An 18,650-nucleotide genomic window follows, 5' to 3' on the forward strand; every position below is an offset into this window, starting at 1 on the left:
TTAATATCCTTAAATATATATATTTAAGGATATTAATATATATATGAAAGTACATTTCATATATATATGAAAGTACATATATACATTTAAGGATATTAACATATATATGAAAGTACATTTCATATATATATGAAAGTACATATATATATTTAAGGATATTAATAGATATAGATATAGATATAGATATAGATATAGATATAGATATAGATATAGATATAGATATAGATATAGTTATAGATATGAAAGTACATTTCTTAAAGCCAAGAGATGCACTTTGGATACTAAGGAAGACAATGATCCATCCACAATGCCAAGAGCAGGAAAGTAAAAGCAGTCTCCACCCTTCTCCACTGCTGTTCTTATTAAGCCAAATTCTTTTGCTAATAACGCCTTCCCGTGGGTTTTCAGAAAGGCTTGAGAGGGAAGAATCCCTGCCTGGGGAAGACGGGAAAGGAGAAGTACAAAATGCTAGCCTTTTATGGAGACCCTCTCAGTGCGTCCCCTTTCCTCCCAAGTACATGGGCCTTGACCACCGTGTCTGCGTTTTGGGCATTGTCATTCCGCTGCAGATTCTTCCCAAACCCAGCTGCGCCCGTCTGTAAACAGTGAGCACACATCTGTCTGTGGGCTCCGCCTCCCAGCAGCCGCCCCACGGTTTGCAGCGGGATAAGCAGGAACCACTGGACTAGATGTTATTGTCTCAGCGTCCGGAGAGTTTAACCAAGACTAGACTGAAGTCCACCGGGGCTCTCTGTAAGCTTTCCGTGGACCACCCGCCAAGCACATGAATTCCGGGTAGTTGGGTGATCCGGGTTCTAGGAAAGGTGGGGGACCCTCCTCATAGTTGTCCCTGGGCCCCAGCTCTCCTTCCCCGGGTCCAGGGAGCGAGGTCCGACTGAAGCCTAGTGGAGTTGGGAGTTTCAACCGCAGAGGCCCCGCCCCCGGCCGGCTCAGCCAATCGCGGCGCGTGCAGGCGGGGGGGGCGGGGCTGCCGAGCCGAAAGCCCGGGGCCTTAAAAGGCTGAGTCAGGGGCGACTGGGCTGAGGAGTACCGTGCGCCCCTGCAGTGCGGCCTCCCAGCTGTGGCCGCCGCAGGTCAGTCCGTGGCCACGGCGCGTCGGGGGCAGGGGCTCGGGGAGGGGCCCATCCAGGGGCTCGGACGGAGGGATGGGCGCGACCTCTGGGAGCGAGAGCGCCGGCCGGTCCGCGCCGGGAGGCTGTGGGCGCCGCTTGAGCCCTGCTTCTCCCCTGCGGCCTGGAGGCCGGTATGGCAGACGGAGGGTTCGGGGAGCCCGGGGCGGCGCGGAGACCGCCGGCCTCTAGGCCTGTGCAGGAGCCGCCAGCCTCAGGGCGGTGGCGTCCCCAGGTCGGCGGGGCCGGTGCCCAGCGCTGAGTGCGCCCACAACCTCCGGACGCGGGCGTGTGCGGGGGGTGGGGGGAGGGGGAGCGGGGGCGGCATTCCCGCAGCGCGGCCCCCGCGTGGGCGTCACCTGGGCCGGGCGGGTTTCCGAGCACCTGGGGACCTGGGCCCGGTGCAGACAATGGAATCGGGGGCTGTGTGCTCGGTGCTCCTCCGAGCCACGTGACCGGGTAGCGGGTTTGCGGGAGGGACTGAGGGTGTGGGCTGCTGAGGCCAAGCGTGCTGGGTGCCCCGCTGCCCATGTTTTCCTAGGGGAGGCCTTTCAGAAAGGTTTCAAATTCCAGAAGCAGAGGCTGGAAGGCAGGTCGCACCCCCTGCGGTACAGTAGTCCAGAAGAAAGGTGTAAGGCGGAAACCTAACGCCTGGGGATCCCCTGTTCTTACTTGGGATCAGAGTCCTGATAAATCGTTTCCCGGGTCACTTTGGTACCTTGAATAAATAACCTGGACCAACAGTCTCTTTCTCTTGCTTTAAGCTTCAGACCCATAAGGTGTCCCGAGGCCCTTATCAAAACCTAAATGATCATTGCACTCTTACAATGAAGTCTTATTTCAATTCCTGTAGCACTTGTCAGCCTGTTTTTCATTTTGATGGCTGAATCATATACCTCCACTATTTGGTAAGTCCTTGGCCTCTTTTTCTCCACCCACATCCGTAGCCTTCAGCAGACCTTCCATAAATATTTGGGACGGTAATGTAAATGTTTTTATCCCACAGTAAGATGGCTTTGTGGAAGGATTGGTCTAATCAGATCACTCTTCCCCTCCTCCCCCCTTCCTAGGTTTTTGAAACATGAATCCCTCGCTCCTCCTGACTGCCCTTTGCTTGGGAATAGCCTCAGCTATTCCAAAACTTGATCCAAATTTGGATGCACAGTGGTACGAGTGGAAGGCAACACACAGGAGGCTATATGGCGTGGTGGGTAACATCTGAAACTGCCCAGCGGGACCCCACAGAGAAGGGCCCTTGAGGTTAGGCGTTTATAGCCACAGAGCAGCTTCTAGAGGCCAGCCATCCCAGGGCAGTAATTTAATGGCAGTCATTAATGCGCACCGTTTGGGTAGACAGCCCTGTGATGGCACTTGGAGAACAGCACCCAGAGGTATAAAGCCTTCCCTGGCTGTGGTTTCTCTTCCTCTCTGTCTGCAAACCCACTTGGTGAGAGTAGGTTGGGTTTTCAGTAGAAATGAAGACGACGTGGTCTGTGCTTGCCTCTAGAATGAAGAAGGATGGAGGAGAGCCGTGTGGTAGAAGGATATGAAAATGATCGAACTGCACAATCGGGAACACAGCCTAAGGAAACATGGCTTCACCATGGCAATGAATGCCTTTGGCGACATGGTGAGTGCGGCTTGGGAGGCTTCGCTTTTTGTGCTTTCTCTCCTGGGTACTTTTAGCAAAATAACCTCTTGCTTTTTTAGCAGTTTGTTTACTTTTCCTTATAGACCAAGGAAGAATTCAGGCAGGTGATGAATGGCTTTCAAAACCAGAAGCAACGGAATAGGAAGGTATTCCGAGAACCTCTCTTTGCTCAGATCCCCTCATCTGTGGATTGGAGAGAGAAAGGCTATGTAACTCCTGTGAAGAACCAGGTATGACCGTGTTCAGATCTTTTATCTCAGGAAAGCCAACAAGGAATGGCACCCCTGCTGTGGTCCACTGGAATGACATGCTTTTTGCTGGGGTGTTTTGTTTAAGAGCATTCAGGTATATGGGCTCTTGTCAGTCTTTGTATTTGTCTTATAAACTGATCATTGCTGTTTTTTACTTTCAGGGTCAGTGTGGTTCTTGTTGGGCTTTTAGTGCAACTGGTTCCCTCGAAGGACAGATGTTCCGGAAAACTGGCAAACTTGTCTCGCTGAGTGAGCAGAACCTGGTGGACTGCTCTCGCGCTCAGGGCAATGAGGGCTGCAATGGTGGCTTAATGGATAATGCCTTCCAGTATGTCAAGGACAACAAAGGCCTGGACACAGAGGAATCCTATCCATGTATCGCAAGGGTAAATGGAGCTCCTTCCAGCTCTGCTTTTGGAAGTTGAACATTTTCGGAGATAACAGACACCTTAGTCAGCTTTCACATTTTAGATGCAAACTGTCAGAACTGTCACTATAAATTATCAAATTTTGCACAGATCTCTGATTAGGTGGTTAACTGTAGCTGTTCTTACTTCTATGTAACATGGATAATATATGCACTATTCTGCATATAATGTAGATTTCTCCATAGTGAACATTTTTTTAAGGCAACCAATAGCATTTTGCTTCCTGGGTTGCTGTAAAATAAAGTTGACTTAGAAATAATTAAGGTGCAAACTGCTAAGTCTGGGGTCTTAGAACTAATGTTCCCCAGGATGTGGGTGGTACTCAAAAGTCTCTTTCCCACTTACCTTTAAGAGGAATCAAATACCTGCAACTATAAACCTGAGTATTCTGCTGCTAACGACACTGGCTTTGTGGATATCCCTCAGCGTGAGAAGGCCCTTCTGAAGGCAGTGGCAACTGTGGGGCCCATCTCTGTTGCTATAGATGCAGGCCATTCATCGTTCTAGTTCTACAATGAAGGTAGGTGTTTGTCTTTTTATTATAGAAATTTGGGTAGGCAAAATTGGAAAACACCATCATGATTAATTTTTTGGCATGGAGTTCTGCTTTCCAGGACTGTAGAATTTTGAGTGTGTACATTTTACATAGTGATGTTTCCACTTTAAGTAGTTTCCCATGATGACAGACTGTTCATAAATATCTTTAAGTGGCTATGTAATTAGTTCTATAGATATACCCTAAACTTGCATGACTGTCCTCCAATTGTTGGACCTTTATTCCAAAAATTTCTTATTATTGTAATTAGAACTATAAAGAGCCCTTTGGCTCAAGGGTTCTCTTTAGAACTTTTAGGTAGCATTCTAGGAGTAGGAAGGATTATGCTAATTAATATTAGTTAAATGAGTGCCTAAATCATATTAGTCTTGATAACTAGATCATATTGGAAATCTTATTTTTGGTTAGAAAATATATTGGATTTAGTTAAATTTTGCTGATTTCTAATGAGTTGAGTTTGACTTTTTACTTTTTATCAGCTATTACTATTTTTTGGCAAATAAATTTAAGCCTCATTTGGAATTTATGCATAATACTGAATTTTGAGAGGCCTCTCTTAACTGAGGTTGATAGGTTGGGTTCCTGTCACCTGTCACTTGGAGCTTCTCATCCCAACATTGAATTTTACTCTGGTAGGCATCTATTATGAACCGAACTGCAGCAGCAAAGACCTGGATCACGGTGTTCTGGTGGTTGGCTATGGCTCTGAAGGAGGAGAATCAAAGAACAATACATTTTGGATTGTCAAGAACAGGTATAAAACCCCAAATGTTATATTTGAAATTGAAAAGGGAATCCTTGTTTGGAACCAGTATTTGGTTTCAGGTCCAAAAATGCTCAGTTTTGGAATTCCAGAAGTCTTTCTCATACTTACAGTCACAGAAGTTCTGGTGTTTGATCTTCAGATTCTGTAGAACCTCGTTAGTGTCATTATTATGTATTTGTAGCATTGCACTTCAAAATTCTGAAAATCTTCTTAATTAAGAACACATCTGGCCCCAAGAGTTTCCAGTAAAGAACTTTTTAGTTGCAGGGTTGAGAGCTGATTTCATTTTTCTTTCCATTTTTTCAGCAAGCTTTAGTGAGCAGAAACATCTGCCTCTGCTGATTCTTTAAGTCTAAAAATTGTCCCAGAGTCCAGTGGCCTCCTTGCATCCTTCCCGTTGTCATTCATTTGATGTCCTGCCATTGTATTCTGCTTCCCATCTCAGGCATAGGAGGTTATCAGGAGCAATTTCCACAGCCAAAGTTCTTTAACTGAGATGATGTGTAAGATAGCTGTGGAAATAGACTGCTACATTGGAATCCCAGTTCCGCCTCAATTTCATAGCTTAGTAAGTTAAAATAAGGATCCTGGAGGAATTAATAGGCTTATTACAAATATAGGTAACAGCCCTCAGAATAATGTCTGATACATGGTAGGCATTATTTTAAGTATTAGTTAGCATTATTAATGAAGCTAATATGTACTTGATTCTTTGAATAAAATGCAAAACATGTTCTTTCAGCTGGGGTTCAGGATGGAGCATGAATGGCTACGTAAAAATGGCCAGAGATCAGAGCAACCACTGTGGAATCGCCACGGCAGCCAGCTATCCTGCTGTGTGAGCTAATGGATAGTGATACTAGAAGCCTTGAGGACGCACATCCAGAGGAATTTTATCTTTAAACTGATCAGACCTTTATTGTGTAAGATAAGGAACTTGAATCATTAAGGATCCAAGTTGTGATGTGAATTCTGTGACATTTTTATAAGGGTACAATGTTACCAGTACTTTAATTACTGTTATAAATAGCTTTATAATATTAAAGACTCATTGCTTAATTCTAAGACTTTTGAATTTTCATTTTTTAAAAGGATATATAAAACTTTACCTTTTAAAATAAATTTTAATCCAATATGTAGAAGTGGAATTTCTGTTTTTTAATGCGTTAACTTTTTGCATAGTCAGGGAATATAATTGGGCTATAAAGACATAAGTAAATGTGCCAGCATATAGGAGAAAGATATACTGGGTAGCCCTCTGGGTCTTCTGGTTATAAATGTGCAGGTTTTATGTCAGCTGCCCATTGGCTGTGTTGACCTAACTCTTGAATCTAGCAAAATGTGATAAACAATCTGGAAGGACAAAGGTAAACTTGTTGTAATAAAGAAAAACAATTTACTTTTTAGAAAAATGAATAGACCTACAGAATCGTAGGTTTTGGATACTAGAAGAGGGCCTCCTCTTCTTGCACTCCAGCTGGTGGTAACTAGGAGGTTATGTGGTAAGAGTCTCAGAGCATCCACCTGAATGAATCCTTGGGAAGACCATGGGACTACTTTGCAGTTGAATAAGGACCAGACGCCAGGATTGCCAGGTCTCTGGTGGCATTCCACATAACTCTGCTAGGAAAAGCCTCATTTGTTACCAGTGTTAGCAAAAGTAAACTTAGTGGTTGTGATGAACAAATCTCAGGTGCTTGTTAATAACTGAAGAAATGTCTTCAAGATCTCAGGAAATGAGGCTGGGCTACAAAAGAACTGCCTCTTTTGTCGTGACTTTGGAAGATGGGTGAGAGATCACTAGGTAAATGTGGGTTTAGCTACCTCATCTTTGAATTAAAAATAAACTCATGCCCTGGCTGGTTTGGCTCAGTGGATAGAGCATCGGCCTAGGAACTGAGGGGGTCCCAGGTTCAATTCTGGTCAAGAGCACATGCCTGGGTTGTGGGCTCAATCCCTAGTAGGGGTGTGTAGGAAGCAGCTGATCAACGATTCTCATCATTGATGTTTCAATCTCTCCCTTCTTCTCTGAAATCAATAAAAATATACTTTAAAAAATAACAACAACAAAAAAAAAAACTCAAAGGGAACTAAACTGCCTAAGCACATGGTTGCACAGGAAACCTCTTGTTACAATATTGAATCTTGAATCTCTGCTTAATGGGGCCATATTACTAAATTCAGTCTAATCTGTATTCCTTCCCCTATTTCCCCCATGCCCTTAATACTCATTCCTTCTCGTATTCCCCAGATATGTCAGTATAAATTGGGAAAATCAGGCAGTTCTTTTGGAATAATAGTGCACCTCCTCCTGGGTCATACTCTGTACTTCACTTTTAGGGCCTGCTGGGACTTGAGTCTGGTTACAGGAATAAAGAGGGATGGTGAGAGCACTTCCTACAGTCTGCAGTGTCTTGCAAGGAACTACATCAGGGAAGGTCATTGCCTCCATTTGCTCAGGCAAAACAGGGTCAACCTCAGGGAGAAGGCTTGCTTCTGGCAAAGAGGCTCAGCAGGATTTGGGGGTTCAACATCCCCAGCTTCACCAGAATTGCCCAGATACACTCAATCCAGATTTCATGACATTCCTTCCCAATCAATGCCCTCACCCGAGCATCTCATACCCTGTGAGTGGAGAATTCGATTGTCATTGTAATTCAGCCCATTTGGAGGATGAGGCTTTGGCTTTGGTTTGGAAAAATCTTAGCTCTCTGGCTCTGTGATAGGAATTTCTTTAGGGAAGATAGAGAAACTGGTTATTTAGGTTACACTTGAGCCAGAAATTTGAAATCCTGAGCTCATCCTTTTTCTTCCCCTACTCTGTCCAGTGTGGTTATAAGCAAACAGCCAATCTTATATTCATTAGTTTGACCAAAATGTTCTGTATCAAATACATGGTGACCCAGAACCTCACCTCTTATCCGTTGGTGGGGTTTTGCCACATCATGTCATAGACTATCAGGGCTCTCTTTGCAACTGGAAATGGTGCCTTTAAATCTAATCAGATTTGCCGAAACCGGTTTGGCTCAGTGGATAGAGCATCGGTCTGCGGACTGAGGGGTCCCAGGTTCCATTCCGGTCAAGGGCATGTGCATTGGTTGCGGGCACATCCCCGGTGGGGGGTGTGCAGGAGGCAGCTGATCAATGTTTCTTTCTCATCGATGTTTCTGGCTCTCTATCCCTCTCCCTTCCTCTCTGTAAAAAATCAATAAAATATATTTTTTTAAAAAAATCCAAAATTTCTAGGGCAGGCTGGCTGGCTAGAAACTTGGGCAGTATTTCTGTGTTACAGTCTAAGGCAGAAATCCTTCTCCAGGAAACATCAGTGTTTGCTCTTCGGGACTTCAACTGATTGGATGAGTCTGATGCAAATTATGGAAGATATTCTCAAAGTCAACTGATTATAGATGCTAATTACATCTACAAAATACCTTCACAGCAATACCTAGACCAGTTTTCAACCAGTGTGCTGCCAGAATTTTTAAAACATGGCAATACCTGACTATTTAATCATGGGCACTGACCCCTTTACCCTTAGATTGTCAAATTAAAAACTGACAACAGTCCTAGCTGGTTTGTTTAGTGGTTAAAGCATCGGCCTGTGGACCGAAGAAGCACCATCCCTGGTCAAGGATGCCTACCTCAGTTGCAGATTCGATCTCTGGCCCCGACAGGAGGCCACCAGTTGATGTGTCTTTCACATTGACTCTATCTTTTTTTTTTTTTTTCTAATTTCTTTATTGATTAAGGTGTCACACATTTGTCCTCATCCCCCCATTCCCATCCCCCACCCCTACCCACGGATGCCCCCACCCTCCTGTTGTCCTTAACCATTGGTTAGGCTCATATGCATGCACACAAGTCCCTTGGTTGATCTCTTCTCTCTACCCCCACCCTCTTTTACCCTCCCTTTGAGGCCCGACAGTCCAATCTATGCCTCCTTGTTTCTGGGTCTGTTCTTGTTCATCAGTCTATGTTGTTCATCATTTTCCCTAGATGAGTGAGATCATGTGTTACTAGAAATATACTTATAAGAACCGAATGTGAGATGAGCAATAATAGTTATGTTGACAGGCAAATGCATCAGTCTGTAGTAAGTTTCTTTCTGGACCAACAGTTCTTTTGAGACCCAATTTCAATGTCCACCAGTTCCTTATGTGTACATGTCGGCACTGACTTTTCAGCTCTGGATGGTGGACAAATGGTGGTAATGCAGGTTCGACTCCCTCTGGTTTGGTCTCGCCTGGACGCAGGGGTGTGGCTTCACCCGGACTCAGGGGCACGCGGTCTCACCTGGACCTGGGACCCAGCATCACCCAGGCCCCGGGGCGCGCGCCCTCACCCAGACCCAGGTGTGCGCGGCCTCACCCGGTCCCGGGATCCAGCTTCACCCGGACCCAAGGGCGCATGGCCTCACCCGGACCTAGGGGCGTGTGGCCTCTCCCGGACCCAGGGGCGCGGCCTCACCTGGACCCGGGACCCAGCCTCACCTGGATCCAGGGGCGCACGGCCTCACTCGGACCCAGGATCCAGCTTCACCCGGACCTGGGACCCAGCCTCACCCAGATCCAGGGGCACACGGCCTCACCTGGTCCCGGGATTCAGCCTCACCTGGATCCAGGGGCGCGTGGCCTCACCCGGACCCAGGTGTGTGCGGCCTCACCCGGTCCCAGGATCCAGCCTCACCTGGACCCAGGGGCACACGGCCTCACCCGGACCCGGGATCCAGCTTCACCCGGACCCGGGACCAAGCCTCACCCGGATCCAGGGGCGCCCAGCCTCACCCAGATCCAGGGGCACACGGCCTCACCCAGACCCGGGATCCAGCCTCACCTGGACCTGGGACCCAGCCTCACCCGGACCCAGGGGCGCACGGCCTCACCCGGACCCGGGATCCAGCTTCACCCGGACCTAGGGGCATGTGGCCTCACCCGGACCCAGGTGTGTGCGGCCTCACTCGGTCCCGGGATCCAGCTCACCTGGACCCAGGGGCGTGTGGCCTCTCCCGGACCCAGGGGCGCGGCCTCACCGGAACCCGGGACCCGGCCTCACCCAGATCCAGGGGCACACGGCCTCACCCGGACCCGGGATCCAGCCTCACCTGGACCCAGGGGCGCGTGGCCTCTCCCAGACCCAGGGTCGCATGGCCTCACCTGGACCCGGGATCCAGCTTCACCCAGACCCGGGGGTGCGCGGCCTCACCCGGACCCGGGACCCACATTGACTCTATCTTTATCTCTATCTCTCTCCCCTTCCTCCCACTCACTCTCTAAACATCAGTGGAAAAAATATCCTCAGGAGAGGATTAAAAAAATATAAATGACAACAGCCAACACAGCAATAGCCATCTGGTTTGAATGAATCAAAATTATAACTGTTTGTTGTCAGATTGGCAAAAAGTATATTTTTTGGTGTGGTGCAGAATTTTAGTAATTAGTTTATGTGTGCCATGAGATGGAAAAGGTTGAAAATCACTGTCCTATTATATTAAACCTGGACCTATCTCAACCAGCTTTCATATATATCTTTATTGATTTCAGAGAGGAAGAGGAAGGGAAAGAGAGATAGAAACATCAATGATGAGAGAGAATCATTGATCGGCTTTCTCCTGCATGTCCCCTACTGGGTATCAAGCCCGAAACCCAGGCATGTGCCCTTGACTAGAATCAAACCTAGAACCCCTCAGTCCGAAGGCTGAAACTCTAGCCACTAAGCCAAATCAGCTAGGGCTCAACCAGCTTTCTAAGTGCTATTCCAGGTTACAACGTTCTCATTTTTTTCGATCATGAAATGTTCACAAGAGTCTCACTATAAATTTTATAGATTTTTAAAGCATACATATCATACAGTACTCTATCCCTCTTCATATGATAGTCATTTGATAGTCAAATGTCATTTCAGATGATAATTTGCTGGATCATTTGGATGCTAAACCTTAGTTTTTTATGTATGGGTTTTTTAAAAATATATATTTTGGATATTAACCCCTTTCCTACTGATGTTTTTGTAAATTTGTTTTTATAATGAATAGTAATGAAAATCAACTTTTAAAATGAAATAGGGCCATGGTTGGTGTGGCTCTGTTGGTTGGAGCATCATTTCATACAACAAAAGGTCACAGGTTTGATTCCCAGTCAGGGCACATACCTGGGTTGCGGGTTCTATCCCTAGTCAGGGTACATACAGGAGGCAAGCCATCAGTGTTTTCTCTGGTATCAGTGTTTCTCTGACATCAGTGTTTCTCTCTGTCTCTCTCCCTCTCCCTTCCTCTCGATCTAAAATCAATAAAGGCATATCCCCAGGATTTAAAAAGTAAAAATGAAATAGGAATATGTTTATCAAGAAATTAATATAATATCTGTGATTAAGAATCAAGGATAATTCAAAATTCTGGATTAAAGGAAACCCATTGTTTGTTAGAAATGCTCAATTTTCTATTTGTACTCAAGCCAAAATAATGAAAAACTTACTTGGCAAAGGCTACTAATATGGCTTTATTATGAATAACTAGAGGCCCAATGCATGAAATTCGCGCAAGGGGCTCAACTCTCACAGCCCCAGCTGCCTAGCGACCCCATGGCCCCATGGCCCTGTGGCCCCGCCCACTGATCCTTCCAGAAGGTTGTTCCAAAAGGTCATTCCAAAAGGTCGTTTCAACATCCTGTCTAATTAGCATATTAGCTCTTTATTACCCTACCTAATAATAGACAAATATGCAAATTGACCATACCTCCGACACACCCAAAAGCCATGCCCACAAGCTACGCCCACCACCCAATCAGAGCGAGTATGCAAATTAACCCAAACCAAGATGGCTACAGCCACAGAGAGCAAGGTTTCCTAGGTAACAGAGGAAGCCAAGCTTTCCGCCTGCCCTTGCTAGGCCTAAGCCTCCACTCAAGCTACAAAGATTCAATTATTGAAGGTAAACAAATTCAAACAAATGGCGGCAGAATGGAGCTTGAGAGAGCAGGCCAGGGTTGCCGCCCGCAACAGGGGAAGCAAAGCTTTCAGCACACCCTGGCCGGGCCCACCCGCTTAAGGCAACAAAGTTTCAATTATAACCCCAACACAAATGGCTGCCGGCCTCGGAGGGAGCCCCAGGCTTGGCTCTGCTCCAGGCTACAAAGTTTCAATTGTAGAAGGAAAATAAATTCCAGATACCAGGGCTTCTGCTTGGGTTGCCAGGGGGTGTGGCCGGCCTGCAAACCACCACAGGCCCCTCACTGAGGCAGCCCCATGCCCCAAGGGAACCCCCCACCTGATCTGGGACACCCTTCAGGGCAAACCAGCTGGCCCCCACCCCTGTACCAGGCCTCTATCCTATCTAATAAAAGAGAAATATGCAGATTGATCATCACTGCAACACACAATATAGCTGCCCCCATGTGGTCAAAGATCCTGCCCCCATGTGGACACAGGATTGCCACCACAAGATGGCCAGCAAGAGAGGGCAGTTGGGAGGCACCCGGCCTGCAAGGGAGGGCAGTTGAGAAGGACCAGGCCTGCAAGGGAGGGCAGTTGGAGGTGATCAACCCTGCAGGAGAGGGCAGTTAGGGGAGACCAGGCCGGCAGAGGAGGGAAGTTGGGGGCAAACAGGCTGGCAGCAGAGTGGTTAGGGGGTGATAAGGCTGGCAGGCAGAAGCGGTTAGGGACAATCAGGAAGGCAGGCAGGCAAGCAGTTGGGAGCCAGAAGTCCTGGATTGTGAGAGGGATCTCCCATATTGGAGAGGGTACAGGCTGGGCTGAGGGATAACCCCCCTCCGTGCACGAATTTCGTGCACCGGGCCTCTAGTATAGGATAATAGACCATATGCCCAAATTCCAAATAACTAAGTCTGATTCCCTCCAATATCTCAGCAAATAGTTTTTATTTTTAAAAACTCAGATCTAGTCATCATTCTCAACCTTTGAAATCCCTTTCTTCACAGAAACTTGTAGAACCTTAAAACACAAACTGACTTACCTTCATGAATTTAGGATCTTTCTGTGAACCTATTTTCAGTCACCTCAAACTACATAAATGTCAAATAGTTGACTAATAAAATTCTGAACACTTTTAACATTTTTCATGTTGTTTGTTAGATCTCTGATAATACGTTGTCAAAATAAGTAACAAATAAACCCATACACATTTCCAAAATATTTCATTTTTATACAATACAGGATTTTTTGCTTAAATTAACAAAAAAGATTTAAGCCCCTAGCTGGTTTGGCTCAGTGGATAGAGCATTGGCCTGTGGATTAAAGGGTCCCAGGTTCAATTCCAGCCTAGAGCACATGCCTGGGTTGCGGCTTGATCCCCAGTATGGGGTGTGCGGGAGGCAGCCGGTCAATGGTTCTCTCTCATCATTGATGTTTCTATCTCTCCCTTCCTCTCTGAAAGCAATAATAAAATAATAATAACAAAATAAACTGTGAAGAAAGATTTTCTAAAAAAAAAAAAAAGATTTAAAATCTAAGGTTTAATATCCAAAACAATTTTACAAAGCAAAAACAAAGTTGGAGGACTTATATTATCTGATATGAAGAATTACTATATTATATAGTAATCAAGCTAGTGTGACTTTGGCATAAGGATGGACATACAGATCCATGGAGCAAATAGCAAGTCCAGAAACAGGCCAACATGTGATTTTCTATACAGGTGACAAGATCCTGGAATGATTTTCCATAAATAGTGATTGAACAACTGTATAGTTAGGGAGAAAAGAGCTCAACCCTTACTTATCGTGCATAAAAATTAACACAGAATGGATCATCATCTTTAATTTAAAAGGTAAAAATATAAAGTTTCTAAAGAGTAAAGTTGAAAAAAATGTTTAACTTTATTTTATTTTATTATTGATTTGAGAGAGAGAGAGGAAGGAAGAGAGAAACATCGTTTTGTTGTTCCACTTATTTATACATTAATTGGTTGATTCTTGTATATGCCCTGATCCAGGATCAAACTCTCAACCTTGGCGTATTGGAATATTCTAGTCAACTGAGCTAAAATTTTTGTGAGTTTATTTGAGTCCAAGTGATGACATAGTCTAGGGAGCAAGATCTCAAGTGCTCTGGAAAATAACAGTTTTGCAGTTTCTTTTATACATTTGAAATTCAAGAAGAAAGGCTGAAAATTTTACTGACAGTGACATAAGCAATGATTGCTTAGATCACAAATAATATTACGTCAGAATAAAACAATAATTGGATTTCATCAAAATTAAACCTTCTGCTCTTTGAAAGAGACTCTTAGGAAAATAAAGACCTAACCATGTGATGAAATGTTCTATATCTTGACTCCCAATGGCAATATCCACTATAGATATGGCACTACCTCTTTTTATTTCAATATTACTATTAGGGGAAACTGGGTATATTGGATCTCTGTATATTTTTTAAAACTGCATGTGAATTTACATTTATCTCCAAACTAAAGGTTTAATTTAAAAAGAGCACATCAAAGATAGGGAGAAAATATTTATAAGATACGTATCTAACAAATGACTTGTATACAAAATGTATTTTTAAAATTTAAAGCTAAGAAAAGAACAAAAACTCAATAAGAGAAGGGACAAAAATATGAACAGACCCCTTCATAAAGGACATTTTGCATGGCAAATAATGACAGAAAAATATCTTCAACATAATTATCCACTGAAGAAGTGCAAGTGAAATCCACATTCAATAGAGTGGCTAAATTTAATGACTGTACTTTTCTGGTTCCACTCCAGAAGGATAAGCACACACTCGTGTGTTCTTCTTACTGTTGCAAAGAAAGAAAAACCTGGAAAAATGTATAAAAGCATCTGATAAAAGACTCTGAAGGTAGAGGGAAGAAGACAGTGTGTAAGGACCATGAGACTCAAGGAAAGCCCAGTGGTGATTTCCTGGAGGGTGTTTTGTTTGTTTGCTTTTGTTTTTTGCTGCATGTATCATAGCATGGGCATGAGAGAGACCTGTAACCTAGAAACATCAATAGGCACCAAGAAAAACAAAACTTCCAGAAAAGCCCACTATCTCTATTTGAAGGATAGGAAAAAGGGCAGAAACATTTTGATCATTACTGCCCACTCTAGGAAAACGTGATTAAAAAGCACCGGCTCCTTGATTGGTGCTGAGTTTGCAGCTGCAGAGATTGTGGACAGCATCCTGTCTTCCATCCCTGCCCGTCAATTACAGGGAGGCTCTAGATCCTCAACCCTAGAGACTGAGTGGATTCTGACATTCATGCCTGACAAGTAATACCGAGGCAGCACCACATGTACAGCCACGGAGACTGTGGAAAAAGACTTATTTTCCATTCCCTTCCCTCAATAACTAGGTAGACCCCAACTTCTCCAGCTGACCAGCTGCAGAGACTGTGGGAACAGCCTTGTCTTCCATTTCTGACCTGCAGTAAGGAGGGTGCGTCCCTTGCTCTCCACAAAGGACACTGCAGCTGCAGAGACCATCCATAGAGTTCTGTCTGTCCCCATTACCCTGCGAGAAAAAGGGATGTCCCTCCCAGCTACATAATGGGGCGGGAGGGGGGGTAGGAGGGAGGCTATAGAGAAAACTGAGCTAGAAGAAAGAATATTCTCTATCTGTGCATGAAGTCCTGGGCTAAACTCCGAGCAGCCCATGAGTAATCAACAAGAAATAAAACAAAAGGTTTGAAAACTGAACACTTTTGTGGAATTCGGCCCAGGTTTCAGCTGGGCTTCTGAACAGCACACAGTGGAACACATCAGAATAACACTCACTGCAAAGGCTTTGAAAACTAAATTTTTGAACCACTGCCCACAAAATTGGGCCAAGAAGTACATTTAAACCCAAAAGATGGACTGCTAAAATGGAAGATTTAAGCAGGAACCAGAATCTCAATCCTCAATTTCACATCATGTTGAAAAGCTAAAAAATGTCAACTCAAATGAGAAAATTCAATCATAGAACAAACAGCAACAATGATAGGATAAAGATGTGGGAATTACCTGACAAGGATTTTAAAGTAGCTGTCATAAAAATGCTACAATAAGCAACTGTGAACAATCTTGAAACAAATAAGAAAACAGGAATTATCAGCAAAGAAGTAGAACATATAAGGAAGAATAAGTGAAACTCCGTAAAAGTGAGAACGATAACTGAAATAAAAATTCACTGGATGGGCTCACTAGCTGAATAGAGAAAATAGAAGAAAAGAACTAGTGAACTCAAGTAAATATCAATAGAAATTATCCAATCTGAATGACACAGAGAAAACAGCCATGGGGACCTGTAGAACAAACACAAAGGGTCTAATACTTACTCATCGAAGTCCCAGAAGGAAAGGAGAAAGAGTGTGAAACTAAGTAAGTATGTAAGGAAATGATAACTGTGAACTTCCAATACTTAGCCAAAGACAAAAACCTACAAATTAAGAAACTAATCCAATCTCAGACAAGATTAACCCTATAAATCCATAACCAGATATATCAGAATTAAATTTCTGAAAATTAAACACAAAGAAACATCCTTGAAAGCAGCCAGAGATAAATGAGGCTGAATTAATAGTAGAATAATTATTCAAATGACAGAGGATTTCTCATTAGAAACCATGGGAGCCAGAATAAGTGACACATTTTTAAAGTTCTAAAAGAAAAGGTCTGTCAATCCAAATTTTTATACTAAAAAATAATCCTCTGAGAATGAAGATGAAGACACTCTCAGAAGAAGCAAAACTAAAGGAATTTGTCACCAGCAGACCTTCTCTACAGGAATGACTAAAGAACGTTCTTCAGACAGAAAGGAAATAATAACAGAAGGAAACTTGGAACATCAGAAGTGAAGAAAAACAACAGAAAGAGTAAATATATAGTTAATACAATGCATTATTCTTCTTTGAGTTTTTAAATTGTTTTTAATGTGTCAAAGCAAAAATGATAACATTGTCTAATGGGATTCTCAATATAAGTAAAAGTGATATTTAAGACTATATTATGACCTACTTTTTATTTTTTATTTACTTATTTTTAAAAATATATTTTAGTGATTTTTTTTTTTTACAGAGAGGAAGGGAGAGGGATAGAGAGTTAGAAACATCGATGAGAGAGAAACATTGATCAGCTGCCTCCTGCACACTCCCCATTGGGTATGTGCCCGAAACCAAGGTACATGCCCTTTACCAGAATCAAACCTGGGACCCTTGAGTCCACAGGCCGACACTCTATTCACTGAGCTAAACTGGTCAGGGCATGATCTACTTTTTAAAAATTGATTTCAGAGAGGAAGGAAGAGGGAAAGAGAGAAAGAAACATCAGTGATGAGAGAATAATTGATTGGTTGCCTCCTCCACACCCCACACCAGGGATTGAGCCCAAAACCCGGGCATGTGCCCTGACTGGGAATCAAACTGTGACCTCCTGGTTCATAGGTTGACTCTCAACCACTGAGCCACGCTGGCCAGGCAAGACAATTTACCCTTAAAGGGGGTAGATTAAGGGGCCAGAGGCTAATAAAGCTTCTACATAATCTTTGAAATAGTAAAATATTGATACCAGTAGATAGTGATATGTTACAGAGATTGGAAAAATGGACTTTTTTTTTTAAAAAAAGACCAAACTATCTGGTTTGTTCAAAAACTTACTTAAAATAAAATGATATGGATATGTTAAAAGCAAAAATACAGAAAAGATACAACATTTAAACACTAAGCCAAAAAACTGAAATGATTATATTAATATCAGATAAGCAGATTTCAAAGCAAAGAAAATTACCAGGAACAAAAATCACATTACATGATTATAAAGTAGTAAATTCATGAAGACATAAAAATCCTAAATACATGTGCACCAAACAACAGAGATTCAAAATATATGAATGGTGCTAATGACTCCCTACTACCACTAGTCCCTGGGTGCCTCATGCCCTGCCCATTTATTAGATCTCCTCAGGTGTCCCACTGTTTCTTTTAAAATATATGTATTATTGCTCTCAGAGAGGAAGGGAGAGGGAGAGAGAGAGAGAAACATCAATGATGAGATCTCAGAGAGGAAGGGAGAGGGAGAGAGAGAGAGAGAAACATCAATGATGAGAGATTGGCTGCCTCCTGCAGCACCCCCTACTGGGGATCGAGCTCACAACCCAGGCATGTGCCTTTGACTGGAATCAAACCTGATACCTTCAGTCCACAGGCCGACGATCTCAATTGAGCCAAACCGGCTAGGCCCTCGGTCAGCAAACTGCGGCTCACGAGCCACGTGCGGCTCTTTGGCCCCTTGAGTGTGGCTCTTCCACAAAATACCACGGCCTGGGCGAGTCTATTTTGAAGAAGTGGCGTTAGAAGAAGTTTAAGTTTAAAAAAATTTGGCTCTCAAAAGAAATTTCAATCGGTGTACTGTTGATATTTGGCTCTGTTGACTAATGAGTTTGCCGACCACTGGGCTAGGGCATCCCATTGTTTCTTAACAACAGACCACAGCAACCTTGACATAAACCACACAGGAGTGGGGATTTTTTTTATTTTAGTTTTGTAAAATATTTTTTTGTTGATAACCAGCCTAACAAAGGAGCTATCCATCTCTCTCTCTCTCTCTCTCTCTCTCTCTCTCTCTCTCTCTCTCTCTCTGTCTCTGTAATATGTGCTTGCTCCATTCACTCATGCATTCTCTCTCCAAGACAGCCATGCCAGCTTAATAGCGACCTGGGGCGTGAGGCAGACCATGTGGGCCTAGGCACAGTGCCAGACGGAATGCAGCCAGAAACACAGGCTAAGCTAGCTGGATGGGGACAGAGACATGGACTGAACCAATGATGCAAACTGTCTGGACACTGGCCCAATTCTTTTCTTTTTTTTTTAATTAAAAATTGTGTATTATTTTTTTATTCTTTTATTTTTATTATATATTTTTTAATCCTCACCCGAG

The 18,650-nt window shown here is 43.9% G+C and overlaps 1 protein-coding gene across 1 annotated transcript; it reads left to right on the forward strand.

The window, feature by feature from the left end:
- The first annotated feature begins 1,064 nt into the window (after positions 1-1,064).
- On the forward strand, positions 1,065-5,917 carry LOC129147073 (procathepsin L-like). The gene is given in 8 exon segments (XM_054712160.1): positions 1,065-1,094; positions 2,201-2,337; positions 2,638-2,760; positions 2,865-3,011; positions 3,194-3,418; positions 3,815-3,980; positions 4,653-4,770; positions 5,525-5,917. Coding segments are annotated over 7 exon segments (1,005 nt in total). The 5' UTR covers positions 1,065-1,094; positions 2,201-2,211; the 3' UTR covers positions 5,625-5,917.
- Positions 5,918-18,650: the final 12,733 nt, after the last annotated feature.

Source organism: Eptesicus fuscus, chromosome 3 (genome assembly GCF_027574615.1).
Source record: "Eptesicus fuscus isolate TK198812 chromosome 3, DD_ASM_mEF_20220401, whole genome shotgun sequence".
NCBI lineage: Eukaryota > Metazoa > Chordata > Mammalia > Chiroptera > Vespertilionidae > Eptesicus > Eptesicus fuscus.